Source organism: Schistocerca americana, chromosome 7 (genome assembly GCF_021461395.2).
Source record: "Schistocerca americana isolate TAMUIC-IGC-003095 chromosome 7, iqSchAmer2.1, whole genome shotgun sequence".
In the NCBI taxonomy this organism is placed as follows: domain Eukaryota; kingdom Metazoa; phylum Arthropoda; class Insecta; order Orthoptera; family Acrididae; genus Schistocerca; species Schistocerca americana.
The window spans coordinates 215,731,004-215,751,247 of NC_060125.1; the positions used below are offsets into that span (position 1 = coordinate 215,731,004).

At 36.7% G+C, this 20,244-nt stretch overlaps 1 protein-coding gene across 4 annotated transcripts; it reads right to left on the bottom strand.

The window, feature by feature from the left end:
- Positions 1 to 3,043: 3,043 nt before the first annotated feature.
- Positions 3,044 to 20,019, bottom strand: LOC124621867 (histone deacetylase complex subunit SAP30 homolog). 4 transcript variants are annotated; one of them, XR_006980580.1, is made up of 8 exons: positions 19,760 to 20,019; positions 19,386 to 19,596; positions 17,418 to 17,636; positions 13,187 to 13,381; positions 6,370 to 6,606; positions 3,607 to 3,684; positions 3,356 to 3,504; positions 3,044 to 3,275 (listed from the first exon to the last, which is right to left on the bottom strand). XR_006980580.1 is itself a non-coding variant. In XM_047147330.1 (4 exons), exons 1-4 carry the CDS (start codon positions 19,822 to 19,824, stop codon positions 13,253 to 13,255), a joined length of 624 nt encoding a protein of 207 aa, XP_047003286.1. In that variant the 5' UTR covers positions 19,825 to 20,018; the 3' UTR covers positions 12,833 to 13,252. The 4 variants fall into 4 exon arrangements, 1 of the variants encoding a protein (XP_047003286.1); XR_006980579.1 differs by having other exon boundaries at positions 3,044 to 3,278; XR_006980581.1 differs by having other exon boundaries at positions 3,044 to 3,278; positions 19,386 to 19,579; positions 19,760 to 20,001.
- Between the last annotated feature and the right edge of the window lie 225 nt (positions 20,020 to 20,244).

A 20,244-nucleotide genomic window follows, 5' to 3' on the forward strand; every position in this document is an offset into this window, starting at 1 on the left:
ATATCTGGTAAAATTCAGCATTGTTGTTTAATGAAAAAAAATGAGATTACCAAGTATTAGACCACATTTGTGACTATTCAGGACTTCCTTGTAGGCAGTACACAAAAATTTGATCTTAACCGTGCAAAATCTAGAAGTCTATGTTACTTTAGGAGTGCCTTGAGGCTGGGAAATATGGCCATTGCTATTTACAGTATATATGAATGATCTAGCTGATAATGTTAGAAGGCACATGAAGTTGTCCACAGACAAAGATGATGATGTCTACAGGATGACTGTAAGGTTAGAATATTGTAGCGAATTGCTGGAAGAGCTACAGAGAATCTACAATTGGTACAGGGACTGGCATTTGACCCTGAACATAAATAAATGTAATGTATTGTGCATAAATAGGCGAAAAGGTCCTTTACTGTTAAGTTGCACTATTGGCAATAAACCGCTGGAAATGGTAACATCTGTGAAACATCTAAGAGTAATCATCTGGAGCAACCTGAACTGGACCAGCCACATTAAACTAGCTGTAGAAAAAAAAAAAAAATCAGGCTGAGATTCATTGGAGGAATTGTAAAAAACTGTAATCCATTCACAATAGAAATGACTTCATAACACTCATGCACTTAATTACGGAGTAAGTGAACTACACTTGTCAGTCTCGAATACTTACCAGGTAGGATTAATAGGAGAGAGAAGATCCAACTAAGAATGACACGTTTCTGTCACGTCTTTGTTTAGCAAACATGACACTGGTACAGAGATGGTCAACAAACTCCAGTTACAGACACTACAAAGGAGGAGTGTGCACCACGTCGATGTTCATTGTTGAAATTCTGAGAGCATGTACGAAGAAGAGCAGTGCAACATATTACCGTCTCCTAAATATCTCATGAAATGACTACTTTAATTGAAAGTCAAATTCTTTTGTGCTGATGGGATGAGCAATGTCTATGCACTAGTTCAATGACTGCACACAATTCAAGCAACTTGTGCAAGATTGGTGCTACAGAGGCTACTACACTCACTGATAACATTAACAAAGAGGTAGCACACACACACATTTATGAGCTGATCAGTTTGTTGTGTTATAGGATGCAAAAACTTGTCCAAGCAGTTTAGGCTCCTAATGCACAATGTATATGTTGACCAGTTACTGAGACGTGGCAGTACATGGAATGCACCACAATGTGTCACAGGGCATGTGATAGCAGTAGTACACATAAAGTGATGGACAATGCGTCAATGTAATTCAACTCTTGACTGTTGTGCAAGTGTTTGAATGCACCACACTAGAGTACAGAAGAACGTAAAACATGTTCAAGCTAGAGTGATGCAGAAGCTAAAATGACAGTTGAGAATTGTGTACTTGTAACATGTTTGTGGTGTGGCCTATTTATATGAAAAACAGTGAGGGTGCATAAACATACAATGCATTTACTTGTATCTCCAGGTGACCGACTCCAGTTCAGGAGATAAAACCAGCTCATGTACGAAGATTGACAACAGAGTTAGTACTAGTACTAATACTTGACAGACATGAGATGTCAAATTAAAGCAAATATGGGAATCTAAATCTGGGGCAGTTACATCAACTGTACAAAGATGAATACAGTGACCCAGTCTTCTACTATGCACTTTAATCTCTCTTTACCTTTTTTAAAGGTGATTCCTGTAGGAAATGTGCCTTGTATAACATGAAAATTGTTGCAGAGGACACCCATGACATTCAGAGCAATTGGAAATGGGAACAAGTTACATTAATGAAATGCCGATAGTACGCATTCAGGAATGAAACAGGATTCATAAGGAAGGAAACATTACTGATGAATACAGGTAAGGGCAGGAAACTTTAATAGGGTTGTATTTACTTATCTGAAATTTTCTGCGCCATTTAAAGAACTAAAATCACATGTAACTGAACCAATGTTGGGTAATGGAAACTAGATTGCAACCCAAGAAAAACTTACAGTCACTATCAAAAAAGCATGGATGGGACTATAGGTATTTGTTACTACAAGCACAAATGTTTCAGGGCACACCACTCAGCACACATTGTTGAACATAGGGCTCCAAGGCAAAGAACCCCAAGGTGTTTCTATATTGATCCAATGACTCTGTCAATTATGATTTTAGTGGGCAAGGGATAATCAAGTTTGGACTGCAGAAGAATGAAAATGTAACCTGGTTGGATGAATCACATTTCTTTTTACATCAGGTCAATGTTTGCATTCGGATGTAACTTCATACTGGTGAATGGTTGCTCAAAACATGCACCATGCCACAGCTGCAGGCCGTTGGGAGGGGGACAGGGCTGAGGGTGCAGTATTTTGCTATGAGGAGCATTTATCTGGGCTTCCACGGGACCTGTAGTAATAACTGAAGCACCATTAACAGATAAGAGTCCATGAACCTTATTGTGAACCCTTCATGTGTGATGCCTTCCCTGATAGCGATGGTATCTTCCAACAGGATAACTGCCCATGCATCAAGGTTAGAATCTACTACAGTGGTTCGAGGAGCATGATTGTGAAATCAGGTTGCCATCTTGGCTACCAAATTCACCTGATCTGAATGTTATGTTGCAGACAGGCACTACTGAAAGACACTTGCAAATCAGCTTTTGGCCAGAGCATTTGTCACAAATAAAGAGAAACACACACCATTCATTCACACAAGCAAGCACACCTCATGCACATATGACCACCAACTCTGGCAGTTTGGACCAGGATGCATTCTGGTCCTAGCTGCCGAAGTCAGTAGTCATATGCGCATGAGGTGTGGTTGCTTGTGCGAATGAATGGTGCGTGTTTCTCTTTATTTCTGACAAATGATCTGGCCAAAAGCTGATTTGCAAGTGTCTTAATTGTGTCTGTCAGCAACTTATTGAGTCCTCTTCATGTTGAATAGCACTATCTCAAGCTACATTGTTGATATTCCAACTGGGAGTTTCCACTGTTTAATATGCCTTGTGTTTACAATATAGCTAATGACTTCAGTAAAGAAGACACTGGTGTAATATTACACATTTTACATACAACAACATAAAGAATCTCTGGTAATTCAACTTTAATAAATTAGTTGCAATATATTTTTGTTCAAATACACTCATCATTCACAAGAGTACTGCCTTAGAAGCATAATGAAACAATGATAATCAAGTGTTGACAGCTCCATGGTGTTTATGCTAAACTCAGCATCTCCTTTGAATCAATTGTTCTTTCTTCAGTTGCAGCTTCCACTTTTTTCCATTCACAATCTCTATTTCTCTGCCATTTGACGTGCTTCTGAAACAAATTTTCATAATGATTTATGATAATTATGTGATTCTACCACGTGACAAAACTTCCATTGTAAGAGTTACCATGATTGGCAAACACTGCTGTTCATCCATCTGACTGTTGGTGGGATGTAGGGACCATAGTATACATGATGAAGATGCCAAATTTCTGAAATTATCCAGCTGATAATGTTGGTTGCCATTACGTGTAACTTTTCTAGTGTCTTCTTAATCTGCAACAACATACCACATGCAAACCAAACATGGAGCATAAAAAACACACACTCAAATTAACCACAATTACAGCAAGAAAAGATGAAAATGATACACCATACCATAAACTGTGCTGCTGCACCAAATTTATCTTCATCATCAATTGTATTTGGATTCAAGTGCAGCTATACCAATGCCATCTGAAAAAAATAATTATTGAAATAATCATCTTTCTCGCAATGCAAGCTGCTGAAGTGCCAAACAGAATGTATGTTATGATTCAAGTAGGTGATCAACTATTAGTGTATGACCCTTAACCAACTGCTACCTTTTTCCACATAAAAGTTGCTCTTTTTGAAAAATGTGTACATTATGTCATGAAGCATTATCTGCAGATGATTATATGACATCATTTCCTGCCTTTTTAAACAAGCCACCTTAACTTCTTAAAAGGGGGAGGACTACATCTGGTGCTCTGAGTATTAGCTGAAATTTAAATGACGACAAACAATATGTCAACTACAATGGTAAAGTCTTACGAGACTTAAATAACAGAGCCAAGAAAATTATTAACCAATGTAAGGAAATTTAAAATACATGATACTGACTGGTGAACTTGTCAGAAAACAGGTTTAACTCACTAAGAACGAACAGCTAGTACCACAAATGTTTGAAACAAATCATGTTTTTTCAGTCATCACAAAATTAGATAGTCCATTACCCCTACACTCGCTATTTCTTCCCTACATAATCTTGTAAAGTAGCAATGCAGATTTAATCTATTATCATTATGCCATTACATTTACTTACTTAAAGGTATATCTTTTCCATCAGTGAAATTTTTAAATCTTTATTTGGCACTGCATCACTAAAAGCAAATTATCTAATCAATCAGTAATTACCTTTTGATAGCCATGCAGCATTTACTCTAAGCTTTATTACAAATATTCTGATATGTGGAGGTCTGAAGATAAGTTCGTCAGTGTCAATATAAATCCTCGATATGAATGGCAGAAAATATTCTGAGCTCAAACATAATGAGGTATCTTGAACTGAATGACCACATCCTTGCCAACCAGCATGGATTCTGAAAACATCACACATGCAAAACTCAACTCTCACTTTTTCTCACATGGGATAATGAAAGTTTGGATTAAGGCAGTCAGGTGGATTTTTGATTTCCAAAATGCATTTGGCTCAGCACAGCATCTACACTTATTGTCAAAAGTACAATCATATTGTGTATCGAGTGAAATTATTGACTGGATTGATAATTTTTTTAGTAGCAAGGACGCAGAAGGTTATCTTGATTGGAGAGTCGTCGTCAGATGAAGAAACTTTGAGTGTCTCAGGAAAGTGTGTTAGGACCCTTACTGTTCATGTTTTATATTAATGGTCTTGTGGACAATATTAACAGTAACATTGGACTTTTTGCAAACGATGCAATAATCTATAAAGGAGTACTGTCTGAAAGAAGCTGCATAAATATTCAGTCAGTTCTTAATAAGACTTCAAAGTGGTGCAAAAATTGGTATCTTGCTTTACATGATCTGAAATGTAAAATTACACACTTCACAAAACATATAGCGGCATCCTACGAGTAGAATATCAATGAGTCACAGTTGGAACTGGCCAGCTCAAACAAAAACTTAACATTTTCTACGGATATGAAATGGAATGATCACGTAGGCTCAATAATGGGTAAAGCAGGTGGAATACTGGGGAAATACAAATGTTCTACAAAGGAAATTGCTTACAAATCACTTGTGCACCCATTCTAGGATGTTGCTCAACTGTGCGTTGGACCCCTACCATATAGGACTAACAAGGGATATTTAACAAATGGAGAGAAGATCAGCACCAACAGTCACAGATTTGTTTGACTCATGGAAAAGCATAAGACAGATGCTAAAAAACTGAACTGGCAGACTCTTGAAGAGGTAAGACATTAATTATCCCAAGAAAACCTACTTACAAAGTTTCAAAAACCAACTGTAACTGATGGCTCTAGGAACATACTACAATCCCTTATATATCACTCACATACGGATAGTGAGAACAAGATTAGATTAATTACAGCAAACCGACATTTAAACAATCATTCTTCCCGCAGTCCTTACATGAATAGAATGGGAAGGATCCCTGATAAATGGTACAATGGGATGTACCCTCTGACATGCACTTGACAGTGGTTTGCAGAATACAGATGTGAATGTAGGCAGTGCAGTAACATCTAAAATTTAATTGTTTTATATTAAAAGATATCGCACAAATGAACTGAGACAGAAGGGTTTTTGGCTGAATTAACAGGAAAATAACTTTCAACTATTTTATCATGTAATCTGAATTCAAGGTGAGAATGATTATGATATACTTAGAATCTAACAGCTCCAATCTGTCTGCCTGACATTATTGTGCTGGAGATAGCTTGTAACACAAGAACTTTTTTAAAATGTTATATCATCACTGAAGTGAGTGCTTTGCAGCAGTAGGTCTGTGATAAAATCCTTAAATGAATACTGGTACTTTTTCTTTTAATTTGATCCTAAACAATAAATTCATTGAAACACTACCATACAACATCAATACAAACTTATGCAAAAAAATGGATCAAAACACCTCGTTAGCAAAGTTGACTTTTCAAACTGTGCTTGTCTATTCTATAGAAATTTGACAAAATATCCAAAATTATGAAGCAATCGAAATTGTACTGCACTTCAATACTACTATATAGTTGCATAGGTTATCACATTGCTTTACTGCAAATACCAATACGAAAGTCACAAGTTTGTTGTGCTCTAGACATTGTACACATTGTTTAGACAGGCTTCAATTACTAACGACTAATTATTGGCACATCAATCAATATTACTCTTAGCACTTACCACATCTATAGAATAACTGTTGGATTAACAAGCCACCTATAAAGAAGGTACTGGCAACACTTTTGTTGCATGTAAATATACTGTTATAGCCGTTTGTCACTTGATTTCATTTACTAAGTAACAAACATTTACAAAACAGTAACCAAAAAATGCAAAGGTCCTACACTTCCCTTTCTTCATTTTCAGAATGCAATTCGCAAGTTGCAGTTGAGACCACTGCAAAATTTCATCAGTATTCTGGCAAAAAAAGAAACAGAAAAAATTAAGCAATATCATCATCAGAATCCAAATTATAAAAATGTAAAAAGGTGCATACATTGAGCTTTGTGGGCAATTGTGTAGGGATACTGAAATATTAAAGTGGTTACAAGGGGATATAAGGCCATGCAATAATTCAATGGTACAAACAATAACTTCCATCACTAAACAATATAAATTAATATCATTCACACTTAAATATTTTGAACAACTCCATTGTTAGAAACATTTCAGGGTAATTCAAACTGAGAAGCAGACCTGATACTGAAGCAGATCTTAGGTGGGATGGGCCATGATGAAGATCACAGAAACAAAACACTCACTGTTACAGAACAACAGCTTAAGAGCATGTAAATTGTAAAACTGTTGCTGATGTCTACAATGCCAGCATGCAAATTTACAAAACCAAACAGACCATACACACGTAATTCAAGACTCACTGTTGAGGAACAAAAGCACCACTAGCACATACACCTGGACGGAAACCCTGGAGGGAACAGTCAGCAGAAGTGAGCATAAGGATAATGGGCACAGATGGCCGATAAGAGGGAGAGGGTGGGGGGGAGATGAAAGTGCAGACTGCCCCCCTATCAATCTGTTCATTGGTACACCTGATGACACTAACGTGGTCATTTGCCAAATATTGTGCCCATTTCACATTGACATTCGGCAGTTCACATTTAACTATTTCAACTTGAAGTATGCCAGGAGATGATGAAAAAATTGTGTCTCCAGTGCTATAAAACTGATAGCCTTCTAGTCAGGACGCAAACACTGCAGGACACTTGTCTGTTGCCCAGCATGCCAGGTGCAGTACTGATCTGAACCACGAACGAACTAGAGGAGCTAGAAGTGGCCTTGGCAAGAAGTCCCAGAAAATCAGTGTACTATTTACCATTACAGACTCGTGCACCAGGAGCATCTGCTTCCAGAGCTGTGTGCAAATTCAGGCCTACACAGTGCACTAACTGATCAATTTGGATGGGTACACCAACTCTATGCAGCCTGTGCATTGTGGTCGATGGAGAAGTTGATCCGCAAATTGCCTTCATCTTCTAATGAAGCATAGTTGTATTTATTTATTTAGCATGTGAACTAGAATGTCAATTGCATGCTCTTGATTTGTCCTACATGCAGAAACTAACCTTTAATAAAATGCATATAGTATTATTGTTGTCAGAAATGCAAAGGCGGTCTGCACCCCTGCATGAAATAACCGCTGGTCTTATTGATAATTCCCTAAAAGGGAAGTTCAGAGAGCTACAAAAAGATCTGTCCAATAATTTGTGTTGCTGAAATTACAACCATACTCATTTCCATCATTCACATTATCTTTATGTACCTGACAAGTATGTAGGGTGTTATGGAAGTTCACGTTTTCAATCAATGGAGTGACACTTTATCAAAAAGAAAGAGCATTTCACAACCAATCTTCCCATCATATGCAAACTGCAATCGTCAGCTAAAATACTGAGCTCTAGCTACAGTATCTGAATTAACCAGCTGATGCACGGCTCTCTGTGAGGATTCAGTTTGAGCAGGTACTCCTGACACTTGTCAAATGGTGCAACAATTTGTTTATTTCTTCTTTCTCTGTATTTCTTTCAAGGCTGCTCCTAATTCATTTAGCTTATTCTACGTTCAAGTCAAAGTGCCAACTGTCACACTGCCCAACCAATGGGCCATTGCACCATACAATGGCTGCAAGCAGCCTATGTGGTTATCTATTACTGCAAAATACCCTGTACTTTTGTAAGATAGTGTGAGTGAGTTAAATTGTTCAATTATATATTGGATTGCAAATATGCTTTTATTCTGTTAATTCCTATGTCACTCATCACAGTAAAAGTTAATGTATGGCCATTTGGAACTACAGCATCTGCTAACTTCTGCATAAACCAGCAACTACATTTTATTTGTTGCACCACATTTCAAGTATTTATGAAACTATTTCAGCTTCCAGTACACAAACTGTAGAAGCAATTGTCTCTGTGTTAGTAAGAAATGTCACATTGGTATTTTTGCTCTGCCCACCATATGAGCTTATCCTTTCATTATCCATATTACCTTTAGTGGTAATTCAAATATGCACACTAAGAACTAGTAGGCCGATGGCTTACCCAATTCAGAGAATTGTCAACAGTTTCTACGAATCCCATCTGTACAGTTGATATGTGCAGTCAAAATAATTACCACTGCATCCTTTTGTGCTTTAAGGCCAGAAAACTTATTCTCCTTGTGAAACAAATAGCTATGCAGCTCCACTTTCTTTGAAGAAAGTCTCCAATATTCCAAACCCAATGCGCAACTATGAATTCTAATCAAATACATTTTTCTCGTTATTTACATGATCTGACAACAGAACACTATCAAAGGAGTCTATTTAGTTCCTGTAAGTTGTTCGCATTGACAAACTGCTGAAATGTGAGTGCATCTCACTTCAGTGATTACAAAACTTCCCTATTGATCACTGAAATAACTTCTTAAAACACTATGAACATCTTTACTGGAGGGGGCTGCTTAATGATTCAGGTGAAATGGAATGTCTATGTTTGTGCGCAAAAAGACTTCCTGATTAGGAAAACAAAGAACAGTGTACTACATGATATATCATATGACATAGGGAAAAAATATATCTAGCGCACTATGTGATACAACTTTGAATTTGCCAAGCAATGAACAGAGCTTAATGATATGGTCTCCATAAAACGAAACTATTTTAAAACTCACTGACACACAGTTGTTACAGGCTGAGCACAAATCCAGACAGGACAAAGATGTGTTGACATTTGCACGTAGTCTCAACTGGCTACATTCACGTAAATGCCACAATCAAAATTAGGAAACCAAGAAAAAAGTCAATGATCACCTCACAGGTATCACAATCCATACTGAACATACTCCAAACACTGCAGAGTAGGAAAAGCAACTTCGGCCATCATTTGTGTGTCTAATGCAAGAAATACTAAATTAAAATAGAACAAGTTTCTGTACTTACTGGGACAAGTTTCAAGCTATATTTCAAATGTTTGCCCGTTTTCCAAACTTCACACTCTCTCTAAGGTAATAAAATTTAAATCTTTCCTTGTTCAATGAGTACACATTCCACCTTTCATTCACAACATTTTCAGCCTGAGTAAGTCTGACACATAAAGATACTATTCCTCAAATCAAAGTTCAAAATACATGTTTCATGAATGTAAGATTCACATTGAAATGAATTGCTTATCTGAATGTATCAAGTGAATGCCACCAAAAACAAAATTAAAGAAACCTTTGAAAAATGAGACACAGCTGTATGGACATAAGGGATCTTGTGGCAAGTCACTATTAAATCAAATAACGAGAAAGTGAAAGGAATATGTATGGTGGGTATTTAAAGAAAAACTTGACAATGTTGGGGAGTGAGATGAAGTAGAACTGTGACGAAACATCATGAGAAAAATTTAGCAAAACCCTGTAGATCTGAATAAGAGAAAGGCACCTGGTGTAGTTGACATTCCCTTGGACTTATGGTTTCTGTAGTGTCAGCTGAAACCAGTAATTTAATTTGAAATGGAGTGGTTGCACACGACAAATTATGTTCTCAGTCACTGTGCCTCTCTCTGACAAATATTCTTTCCAAAAAACATTATGTGATAAAAGCCTGGGATGTGGCCATGTGTGAAAGGTAAAGAGTATTGCCAATTACAGAATAAAAGATTTTGAAATTATTTGTTACTGAAGAATAGATGGGCATAGCTGAAGAAGGGCAGAGTATATTCAGAGCATTTGTATATCTTAAAGCATTTGACAATGTCGACTGGAATGTATCATTCAGTATTGCTCACCAAACAGGAATCAGTTTTAATAACTACACACATGAAACTGGAGTGTTCTCTATGGTAATAAGAATCAAGCTAGCATTCAAGAAGGGGGTATGGCAAAACTGCTCCTTATCCCCATACCTACCTAATCTGCACATACAGAAGTAAATCAACAGAGCAAGAGAAGTAGTAAACAAATGAGTAACATTTCATGGGGATAAGGTGAACATGTTGAGATTTTGCCAATGATGTAGTGTTAGTCACAGAAAGAAAAGCAGACCTGCATAAAAACTCCTGAACACAATGGATAGCATAATGGAGGAGGAATTCCGTATGACAGTAAACACACACAAAAAAAGTTCTAGTCTGCTGTAGACACAAGGAAAGTAAGACAGCAGTACAGTCACAAGTGATGGAAGAAGCTACAAGGAGAGAGTGTGCAAGAACACCAAGAATGGTTTTAATAAGAAGAAAAGCATTCACTACAAAGAATATAAGCCTTGATTTGAGAAAACAAATAATGCAGATCTACATGTGGAGCACTGCAACACATGCCAGTTAAGTTTGGACGATATAAGTGAGAAAGGAGAAGGGGCTCCCTGCATTTGAAACACAGTGCTACAGAAGAATTATGAAAATCAGCTGGAGAGAAATGATCCCAAATGAGGAAGTTTTCATTAGAGCAAGCGACAAAAGAAGCCTCATGAAACACAAAACGAAGGGCTCAGCCAATAGGCCATATACCTCAACATGACAATCTATTGAAAAGAACGTTTGGTGAGCAGCAGTAGGTAGAAATTACAAAGTAAGACTCAGACCGGAGTACATTAAACAAATAACGGAGGAAATTAGCTGTTCTTCATACTACAAGCTAAAACGGAAGTCTGACAAGCAAGAAGAATGGGGAGCTCCTACCACACATGTTCACAGCTGCTGACAGATACAGAGAGAGAAAAATATATATATATATATATATATATATATATATATATATATAAGAATAGTGACATCAAGAGGACACAAAGTTGCAACAGAAACCATGGTTCTTGTATGAAAAAAAAATCAGCAGTTATATTGAACAAAAAGAGCGTGACAAGAAAATGTATACAATTCATAAATTAAGTAACAGTGCAATGGCTAACATGTGACCAGATGAGAGAGGAAACTCAGATTTAAGATGGTGAAATTAGCAACTGTAAGTAGGGATTTATTAATGCAAAAAAATTGTGATGTGCGCGTTTTCTAAACTGCAAGTATCACATACAAAAAAAGGAACTGGATTAATTACTTTTGAATACATTATGGGAGTGACAGATCAATGTGTTGCAAATATTTACTATTAAAAACAGTCTCGATCAAGATTTATTTATTTATTAAAGTGACCAGTTTCAATCACTACTGTTGTCATCTTCAGACCATTTAGTAGGAACCTCTTTCTGCTGGAGAATCACTACTCTAGCAGAAAGAGGTTCCTACACAATGGTCTGAATATGACCACAACAGTGGTCGAAACCGGTCACCTTAATAAATAAATCGTGATTAAAGACTTTTTAATAGTAAATAAAGACACTGGATTACTCCAATTTAAATCCACTACAAGGCACCTTAATGTAATTCACATAATGCATCTGCTACGTAAATATTAAATGCAGCAAGAAACATGCATTTCAATTTATAAAATGAATATTTTTATTCTTGCAGTGGATAACAGCCACACAAACCTGTTACATACAATCTGCTGATATATATCAGAATAAAGATGAAAATGACAGCCACTGTAATGAAATATAAGAACAGATCCAAAACTGAAATGCGCTGATATACACTATGGGTCTCTATTACATAAATGTAACCTCTTAGGACAATGTGTTCTCAATACCACACACAGATTCTAACAGTTTTACTTTATAGGCATAGGCAGGCAGTTATCTCACACACACACACAAACACACACACAGAGAGAGAGAGAGAGAGAGAGAGAGAGAGAGAGAGAGAGAGAGAGAGAGAGGGGGGGGGGGGGGGGAGGAGGGGAATGTCTATATTTGGAGGAAGGGGTGGGAGTCGGGTAAAAAAATGTGTACACCGATTTCGTTGTTTCCAGATTATATCCCATCCACTCCTTCAAATCTTCCATATACTTTGCTTGTTTGACATAATGGCTCCTACAAGACCTATAATTTTATTTTTTGTTACAATTGGTCACTCAGACTTATCTCCACTTGTCGAAGTACACATTTTAATTTCAAGCTATTAGATCCTAACAATACACACTTCCTTGAGTGCAAAGAACTAAAGATTATAATAGTCAAAGGTCAGCGGCCTGTGAATATATCTTGACAGTGTTTAAACAGAAGAGAATAAGCAGGAGTTCCAAGATAGCCATTTTTCAGAAGTTACAGACATAAGTTTTTATTATATAAATATGTTAAAATTTACACAACAAGCAACAAAAATTTGCTAATGAAAAGTGCCGATATATGTTCAAATATTCCACATAAGACACACATCTCTACAAAAACAGTGACGACTGCTTACAAATAAATGTAAATCAGTTCACAACTTAATCACATGTTTTTCAACATTTACAAATTCCACATGTGCATTTTAAACACTTAACAAAATGTACAGAAATCTCAACAATGCATTCCAATTAAGTTTGGAAAATTTATAAGGACCATAAATAAAATTCTGAAAACAAATTAACAGTACATATATGTACACAATGCAACAGTTCTTCATAAGTTAAGAATTACCATCTATGTACACGATTCAGAAGACCCACGAACAGCACATACAAGAATATTTCATAGTAAAATCATCTACGTTGCATCAACATTTATTCCGTTTTTCTGATCAAGCTTATTGCTGTTGGTTTTCACCATGTAAATGAAGAAAGTCAATATCTCCTTCTCTTTAACAGGTATGGATTTAAAGTGCTTCATCAGTGTCTGAAAATAAAAACCAACAAATGCAATAGAACTAAATAATATTATTTCAAAGTATAAAGAATTTAATGGCCTTAAAACAACTGCCACATCCATCAATGACACAAAACATTTTAGTGTAATGAAACTATCCAATAAAAGATGCTTTATCAATCAATACAGTTTTACGATGTAGTTCTGCATCGCGACAAACAGTACGCTATATATATATATATATATATATATATATATATATATATATATATATATATATATATATATATATATATATATAAAAATTAAAAGAAAAAATGGCTCTGAGCACTATGGGACTTAACACATGTGGTCATCGGTCCCCTAGAACTTAGAACTACTTAAAGTATAAACAGAAGAAAGGAAGGAAAACCAATTCTGATTAGTATACAATAGAAAGATTTAAAACCACTGTAAAAAGTCTTACAGAAATGATAAATAATATTCTGATTCACTAAAGCTCTGACCAGGCATAAAGGCCGGTACCTACCAGTGCCTGATAATGCACTTTTGCCTAGTTATTAGCGCTCTCTCTCTCTCTCTCTCTCTCTCTCTCTCTCTCTCTCTCTCTCTCTAACATTTGAGACTGACAATACCGTGCGTCTGGAGTTACCCAGTTCGAGCACCAGTAGAACAACACTGGCAAGTCAGTATGTAGATTTTCACAAAATTCTATTTTCATTCCTTATTGAGTTATTAGTTTTGACAATTTGACTAAGTTTGTTTTATGGTATTATTTGTGCAATTTATTGATTTAATTATTGAGTGGAAGTGTTTTTACAAGCTGAAAATGAAGAAAGCTGGAAGAGAGAGATTTCCTATATGCCACGTGCGTTATATTTACAAACAACTCCCAACACGGAACTGACAGCAGGAATGATGCACTGAAAAAGGCAACACTTTGGTGGCAATGCGAACCCATAATCCAAAAATCTTAAATATTTAAAACATGTTGTTGACAATGATGGTGAACTGTTAGCATCTACATGCACGCACATTAGGAAAGAATGCACAAGTCGACATAATCAATAGTGATGATATCAAGAAATTTACGACAATGGTAAGTATCCAACACCAGAAAAATTGAGAAAAAATTAATTAAAAAATAAATTTTATAGGATCTGGTAGATCTGCGAAACATATTAAACTAAATAGGTTTTAAATACAAGCACCAGAAAGATTGTAGATAATTTTTACCTTACCGCAATGACTTAGTGGCCCAGATAATTAAATTGTCGTGGACAATGAATTCACCATGCACTTCAGGTACATCACCTACATTCTATTTGGATGAACTTTGTTTATCATACCCAAAAACCATTCACTTAAGAACATCTGGCAGAATTTGATCCAAAGTGGGGTCCTTAAGGTACCTGTTTGGAACAAGGCCATGCTAACTGTTGTGCATAGGGGATGAGTTAAGACTAGTTTTGTTAAAGTAAGTCAATTAGTTTACAAATGTATCAAAACAAACAAGTTAGAAAATTATACTTCGGAAATAAAATCAGCTAAGTTTAAAAATTGTTTTAGACCAGTTTCTTGAATTTACTGGGTAAAGATTCTATCATCGCCAACAACGTCAAGTATCATTCTGTAGTCATGAAATTAGCTCCAACACAGAAAACATTGTAGGCCGACATAGCCACTTGAGCAGCTGCAAAAAATACTGCCTTTTCAACTGCACACATAAGAGCTGGGGTGTTGGATAAGAAAGATGAACCTCTAGATGTACTGACAAATGAAAGAGGGTACCAAGTAGTACCAATTAATTGCCAGTATAACCAGACTGCTCCTTTGGGTCAATTGAAGGGAGAAGAAGCCAAGAAAAACAACATTCTTAAAATCTTAGATGTTGAGCACTTACTTCACAAGCTAACAATGTAGAAACGCATTTAGTATGGACAAAATCCACATGAAGATCTTGAGGCAGAAGTAGCCTGAGACACCACACCCGAGCCTAAAAATCAACCACCATGACGCCTTACAAGTGTAGACGATGAGAGCACCAAAGAAGACAAATGAGGAAAATGAAATGAGGAGAATGACAAGTCAAAACTGAGATGGACAACAGACATTTTATGCTTTGCTCAAATTGATGTGCAGAAGTAACATTTATAATTTAATAGAATACTTTAATGTAAACAAAATGTACTGTTACTGTTTAGTGTTTTTTGTAACCAAAACCCACAAATATGAGACTGGATTCCATATGGAACTGGTGTGCTCAGCTACATACACTTCAGAAAACTATGATAGTATTCATAGGAATCAGTCACCTAGTAATCTGGTTTTACTGCAGATCTAGATTTCAGTTACCTTATAGGTAACATCAGTGCTTTTAAAATGTTGTACACACATATTACGCATTTTCATTAGCCTGGTATTTTGCTTGAAATTCCAGCAGTTATATTTATTGCCCAGATACGCATTTTTGTCAGTGATTTACATACATGCCCACCTCTGATAATACCTAACTGTCCATAATTTTACAAACTGTAGACTGCAAGTAAAGAATCAAAGGACAAGGCTTTTACAATGTTTTTAAATTCCAACACTTACATAGCGTAAACTAACATTTCACTGCAAAAACTTAATTAGTGAACTCCAAATCACACATGTGTGGATTCCTCAGTTAGCAAATTAATCGTGCATAAAAAAGCAATATTCTTCTCTAACAAACAGCAATAAGCAACCTGCGGCGTGACTAAGGGCCATTTTCGTTGTTTAAAGAACCGCTGTGCGACGAGAGTACTTATTTCCATTGTTATCAACAAACCTCTTCCATGTAAATTAAAAGCTAACTGTTTTCTGATGTTAATCAGCATCTAATTGACAATTTTAGGCGCCCCACAGAATTTTTGATGCCTGGCAGAAATTCAAGGCACATACATTAGCTTGGTCATGCTGGAAAATCCTTCGAGATATAGAAGAAAGCGATTTTCGAGGTTTCAGTGTCAATGAAATCACTGCACAAATAATGAATCTGGCAAAGGGTTTAAATGAGCTTGAATATGTCTAAGAAGGATCGAATTAGTGGCTGAAGATTGAAGCACGTGAACCTGGCTTCCAGTACACGAGTGACACCAAATTGTGACTGCTGCTTCAAGATACAACAAAGAATGGAACACTGAATGTTAAAGTGGGGATGAAGATAGTGACCTTGTTAGTAATTGTACCTTACTGCAATGTGTTGATACTCTTCTGGAATATATGGGACAGAAGATGTTTCAGCACATTGAAATTTTTGCTGCAAGGAAAATTAAATGCTATGCAAAAATGTCAACTCCTTTCACACGTAGACCAATATCACAAACTACTTTAAGAAATGAACAGACCTACGGCACCTATGCACAGAACTTGAATAAACTTTCAAACAAAGCATGTGTTTGTAAATAAATATTATTTGCATTTTTCAATTATTCATCCATCTTCTCCCCACATTACACCAATAATCAGGGACATACTGTACAATGATTTTAATCAATCCAGGAACTACTACAAGCAACAGACATGCATGTGGCTACCATGTGTACACAACTTAAGGTCTGGCAACAGTGCTGTTACAGCCACCTACCAGTACACCTTGACCAAAGCGATATTATAACTGAGGATGACAAATTACAAAAATTGTTAACAAACTGCACAACAAGTTAACATCTATCTCCCAACGTGCCACACTCTTGCATATTTTAAGAATAAGAGATGGAAAATAAAGGTAGGGACATACGAAAGAGAATGATTTGTAAGAAATAAAATATTTTCTCCCCCACAACTCAACTTCAGTTGCAATCTTGGGCGATAAATTGAAATTTTAAAAATGAAATGTCTTGTGTTGCACAAAGATGGCCAATTCTGTCAACTGTACAATACACCATTTCATAGTCACCATCATTTTGATCTTGACTTAGCCTAGTTTTTCTTCTTTTAAAAATAGTAACAGTATAAGCATGGCATAAGCTGACTGCAGCAGAATAGCAGCTCTCTGCGTGGCAACACAATGAAATTTGTTTTTGCAACAAGTACTTACATCAGCTAATTGAGCTTTGTTTATGCCTGGTCTCGTTGCCACTTTGTAATGGCGTTTGTACCTTCGTAACGTATTCACCTGCAGCTGAAACAAGTCCACTTCAGGAACATCTGTATCAGTTTCATTTGAGTCATCTTCTGAATCCTTCCTTCGTCTTTGTTTTGTTCGTGCACACTGTATGACAGTCTTATGATAATCACATATGTATATGTGCCTCGCCTGGAAACACGTAAACATTATACATACACTCATAACAAACAATGTGATATTTATTTGGTTACTCAAGCATATTTTGCCATTAAACAGCTCTATGCTAACAGCTGACAACAACAACATGGAATGGTCTCACTATCAACATGCAATGTGTAATTTCCTGTTAAGTAGATTATAGGAAGTCCTACAACCTACAGCAGACAGCAATTCAAATGAGGGTGGTTGGGGGGCAGGGGGAGGGAGGGTGAGTGAGCTAGATTGAAAGGGCTAGTAGCTCTTTTGCTAAACTGAGGAGGAACATAAATGATAAGCAGAAACGAAACAGAAAAATTACACCGCAACCTTAAATTGCTTATAAGTGCAACATATGCAAAAAGTCATTTTTAGCATATTAAATTTACTCAGTCAATTTCCCTGCATCTCAACCTACATAAATCAAATATCCAATGCAGTAATTGCAGGTTTACTGTAGGAACACTAGTACCTAAGAAATCTTCCAGAAGATACGATAAAATACTAAAAGTGAGGAACATCACGGTGTCGCACCATGTTGCTTATCAAGAATGGCGTGGGATTTGAAAAAAAATAAACACTGAAATTACTACCACAAACAACTGTGTCACTTCTAGTTTGGTGCCAATGCTCCTTAAGGAAGATAGAAAACACAATACCAGGACTGTGGAAGGGATTAAGAGGTGATACATCACTTCCTTTTCCCTTCCAAAATTAGACATGGCTGGCACAATCACAAATAAGGGGCCACTACTAGTCACTAAGACATCTGCGGATATGGAGCGTATGATGCCAACAAAGAACATGGAACTCAGATCAATCTGTTATCACAATTCTCCCCCCACACTTTCTCCTTATCCACAATCATTGGCTTTTGTAACTCAGACTGTTACCTTCCAACAAAACCTATGCTAAAGATAAGTGTAAACACAAACAAACAAACAAACAATAGGGGAAAAAGTGGGGGGGGGGGGGGGGGGGGACAAGAATACCACAGATCAGCCCTTTTACCTTCTACCATAGAGGACTCTGATCACAGCAAACTACATTAACATGCACAGCATAATATTCATACAGTGTGAGGTACCACTGAAATAATAAAAAAAAAAAAAAAAAAAAAAAAAAAAGTCTAAAAATGGGGGGCGATCATACCCAAAGAAGTGGATCAGTCAGAAGGCAAACATAACAGCACTCTTCAATAAAGAACCACTCACTTTAATAAGAAATATTACGCATACAAAAAGTTGTGGCGTACATACTCAAATTTAAATATCTGAGTTTTGAGATACATAGTGTTTATAGTGAATGTTAAATGACTTATCCCTGGTAGTTTGTCAACTAATGAATCGACGTTAATTTACTACTCTTTAAACTGCGAAAAACACTAGTACTTTCTCAGTAGATTATGTGACATCATTAGTCTGATGCAATACGTTGGAACGTCTATGTGAAAGATTTCGTACTGTGTTATTTGGTGGGAACCCGAGGCATTCTTTCCTGATGGTATCACTTGTTTTAGAATTTTAAATATGCCACCACCATCCAATGTGTGTTTTACATGTTCAGCACCGTCGGACTCACTTGCTGTGAACGAACGTCAAACTGACGGCGTTTCACTAAAGCTGCGCAATAGTATGAATATAACGCATAAAGCTTTGCTTTGTTGGGCGGAGTACTAACGTTTCAATGTTAACGAAATACCGAGTAAAGCAATTACTGAATAAAAATAGACGTTGAGATTACCACACGGTCTATGTGCAGTTTTAATCTTCTTTGAGTGACGATCTTTTGTATTCGTTTGCTGTATGACGCATTACCAGCTGGTCGCATACATCTCTCTCCATCATCCACTAGACAGCACACTTGGTCCGGTGGGCCCCTTGAATCTTCTTCGCCAGTGCTGAATCCGTTCATCCTCGCAGAAACATTTGCCTTAACTGCAATTAACACAGATCTAAAAGAAAATGATATTCAGCAAAACAGTACAAAACACAGTCAAGTTGTCACCGGTGACAACAGATTCAAGTGGCTCTAAGACCAACTACTACGGAAGATTATCGTTTAAAACAAGCATCATTCACTCCATAAAAACTATCTGACTATTATATTAAACTTACACATTTACTACGACGCTCTGTCGCACTTCGTCCAACTCCAAGCAATGGCGAAAGTTTGTTGTCATGGCTGGAGAGTCAATACACAAGCGTTGTGATTGGATGGTTCAAACAGTCCACGCCCACAATAAGCAGTGAATAACTTTGTGAGGATTTCTTCAAACTGGATGAATAGAGACAGAAGAGTTTGAATTTATAGAATACTTACAGTGATATAATACCAGTCATACTTCCAATTCTCTTTTATAAAACAATGAAATGGTGAAATAACGTAATTTGAAATGACAACCCTCTACAAAAGAAACCTCCCGCTAGAACTTCTATTCATATTCTGATTGGCGGTTGCTGATCTCTTTGATATTGTAAAAGAGACCGTACGATTGGTCTGGTTTTCGCGGCCTATCTAAAATCAGCCAATGAAAAACATCCTGATTCTCCTATGTTGCGTCCATGTACCGCAGAAGTGGCGTGGGGTCGCGATATTCGTA

What these genes read in the sequence shown, in the direction of transcription:
- LOC124621867 (XM_047147330.1), bottom strand. Translation starts at nt 19,824, where the DNA reads ATGACAACAAACTTTCGCCATTGCTTGGAGTTGGACGAAGTGCGACAG. An exon ending in CAGAGCGTCGTAGTAAATGT is followed by an intron (nt 19,597 to 19,759) that starts GTAAGTTTAATA and finishes ATTTTCTTTTAG; the next exon opens with ATCTGTGTTAATTGCAGTTA. An exon ending in ACAAAGCTCAATTAGCTGAT is followed by an intron (nt 13,382 to 17,417) that starts GTAAGTACTTGT and finishes TTTTATTTTCAG; the next exon opens with ACACTGATGAAGCACTTTAA.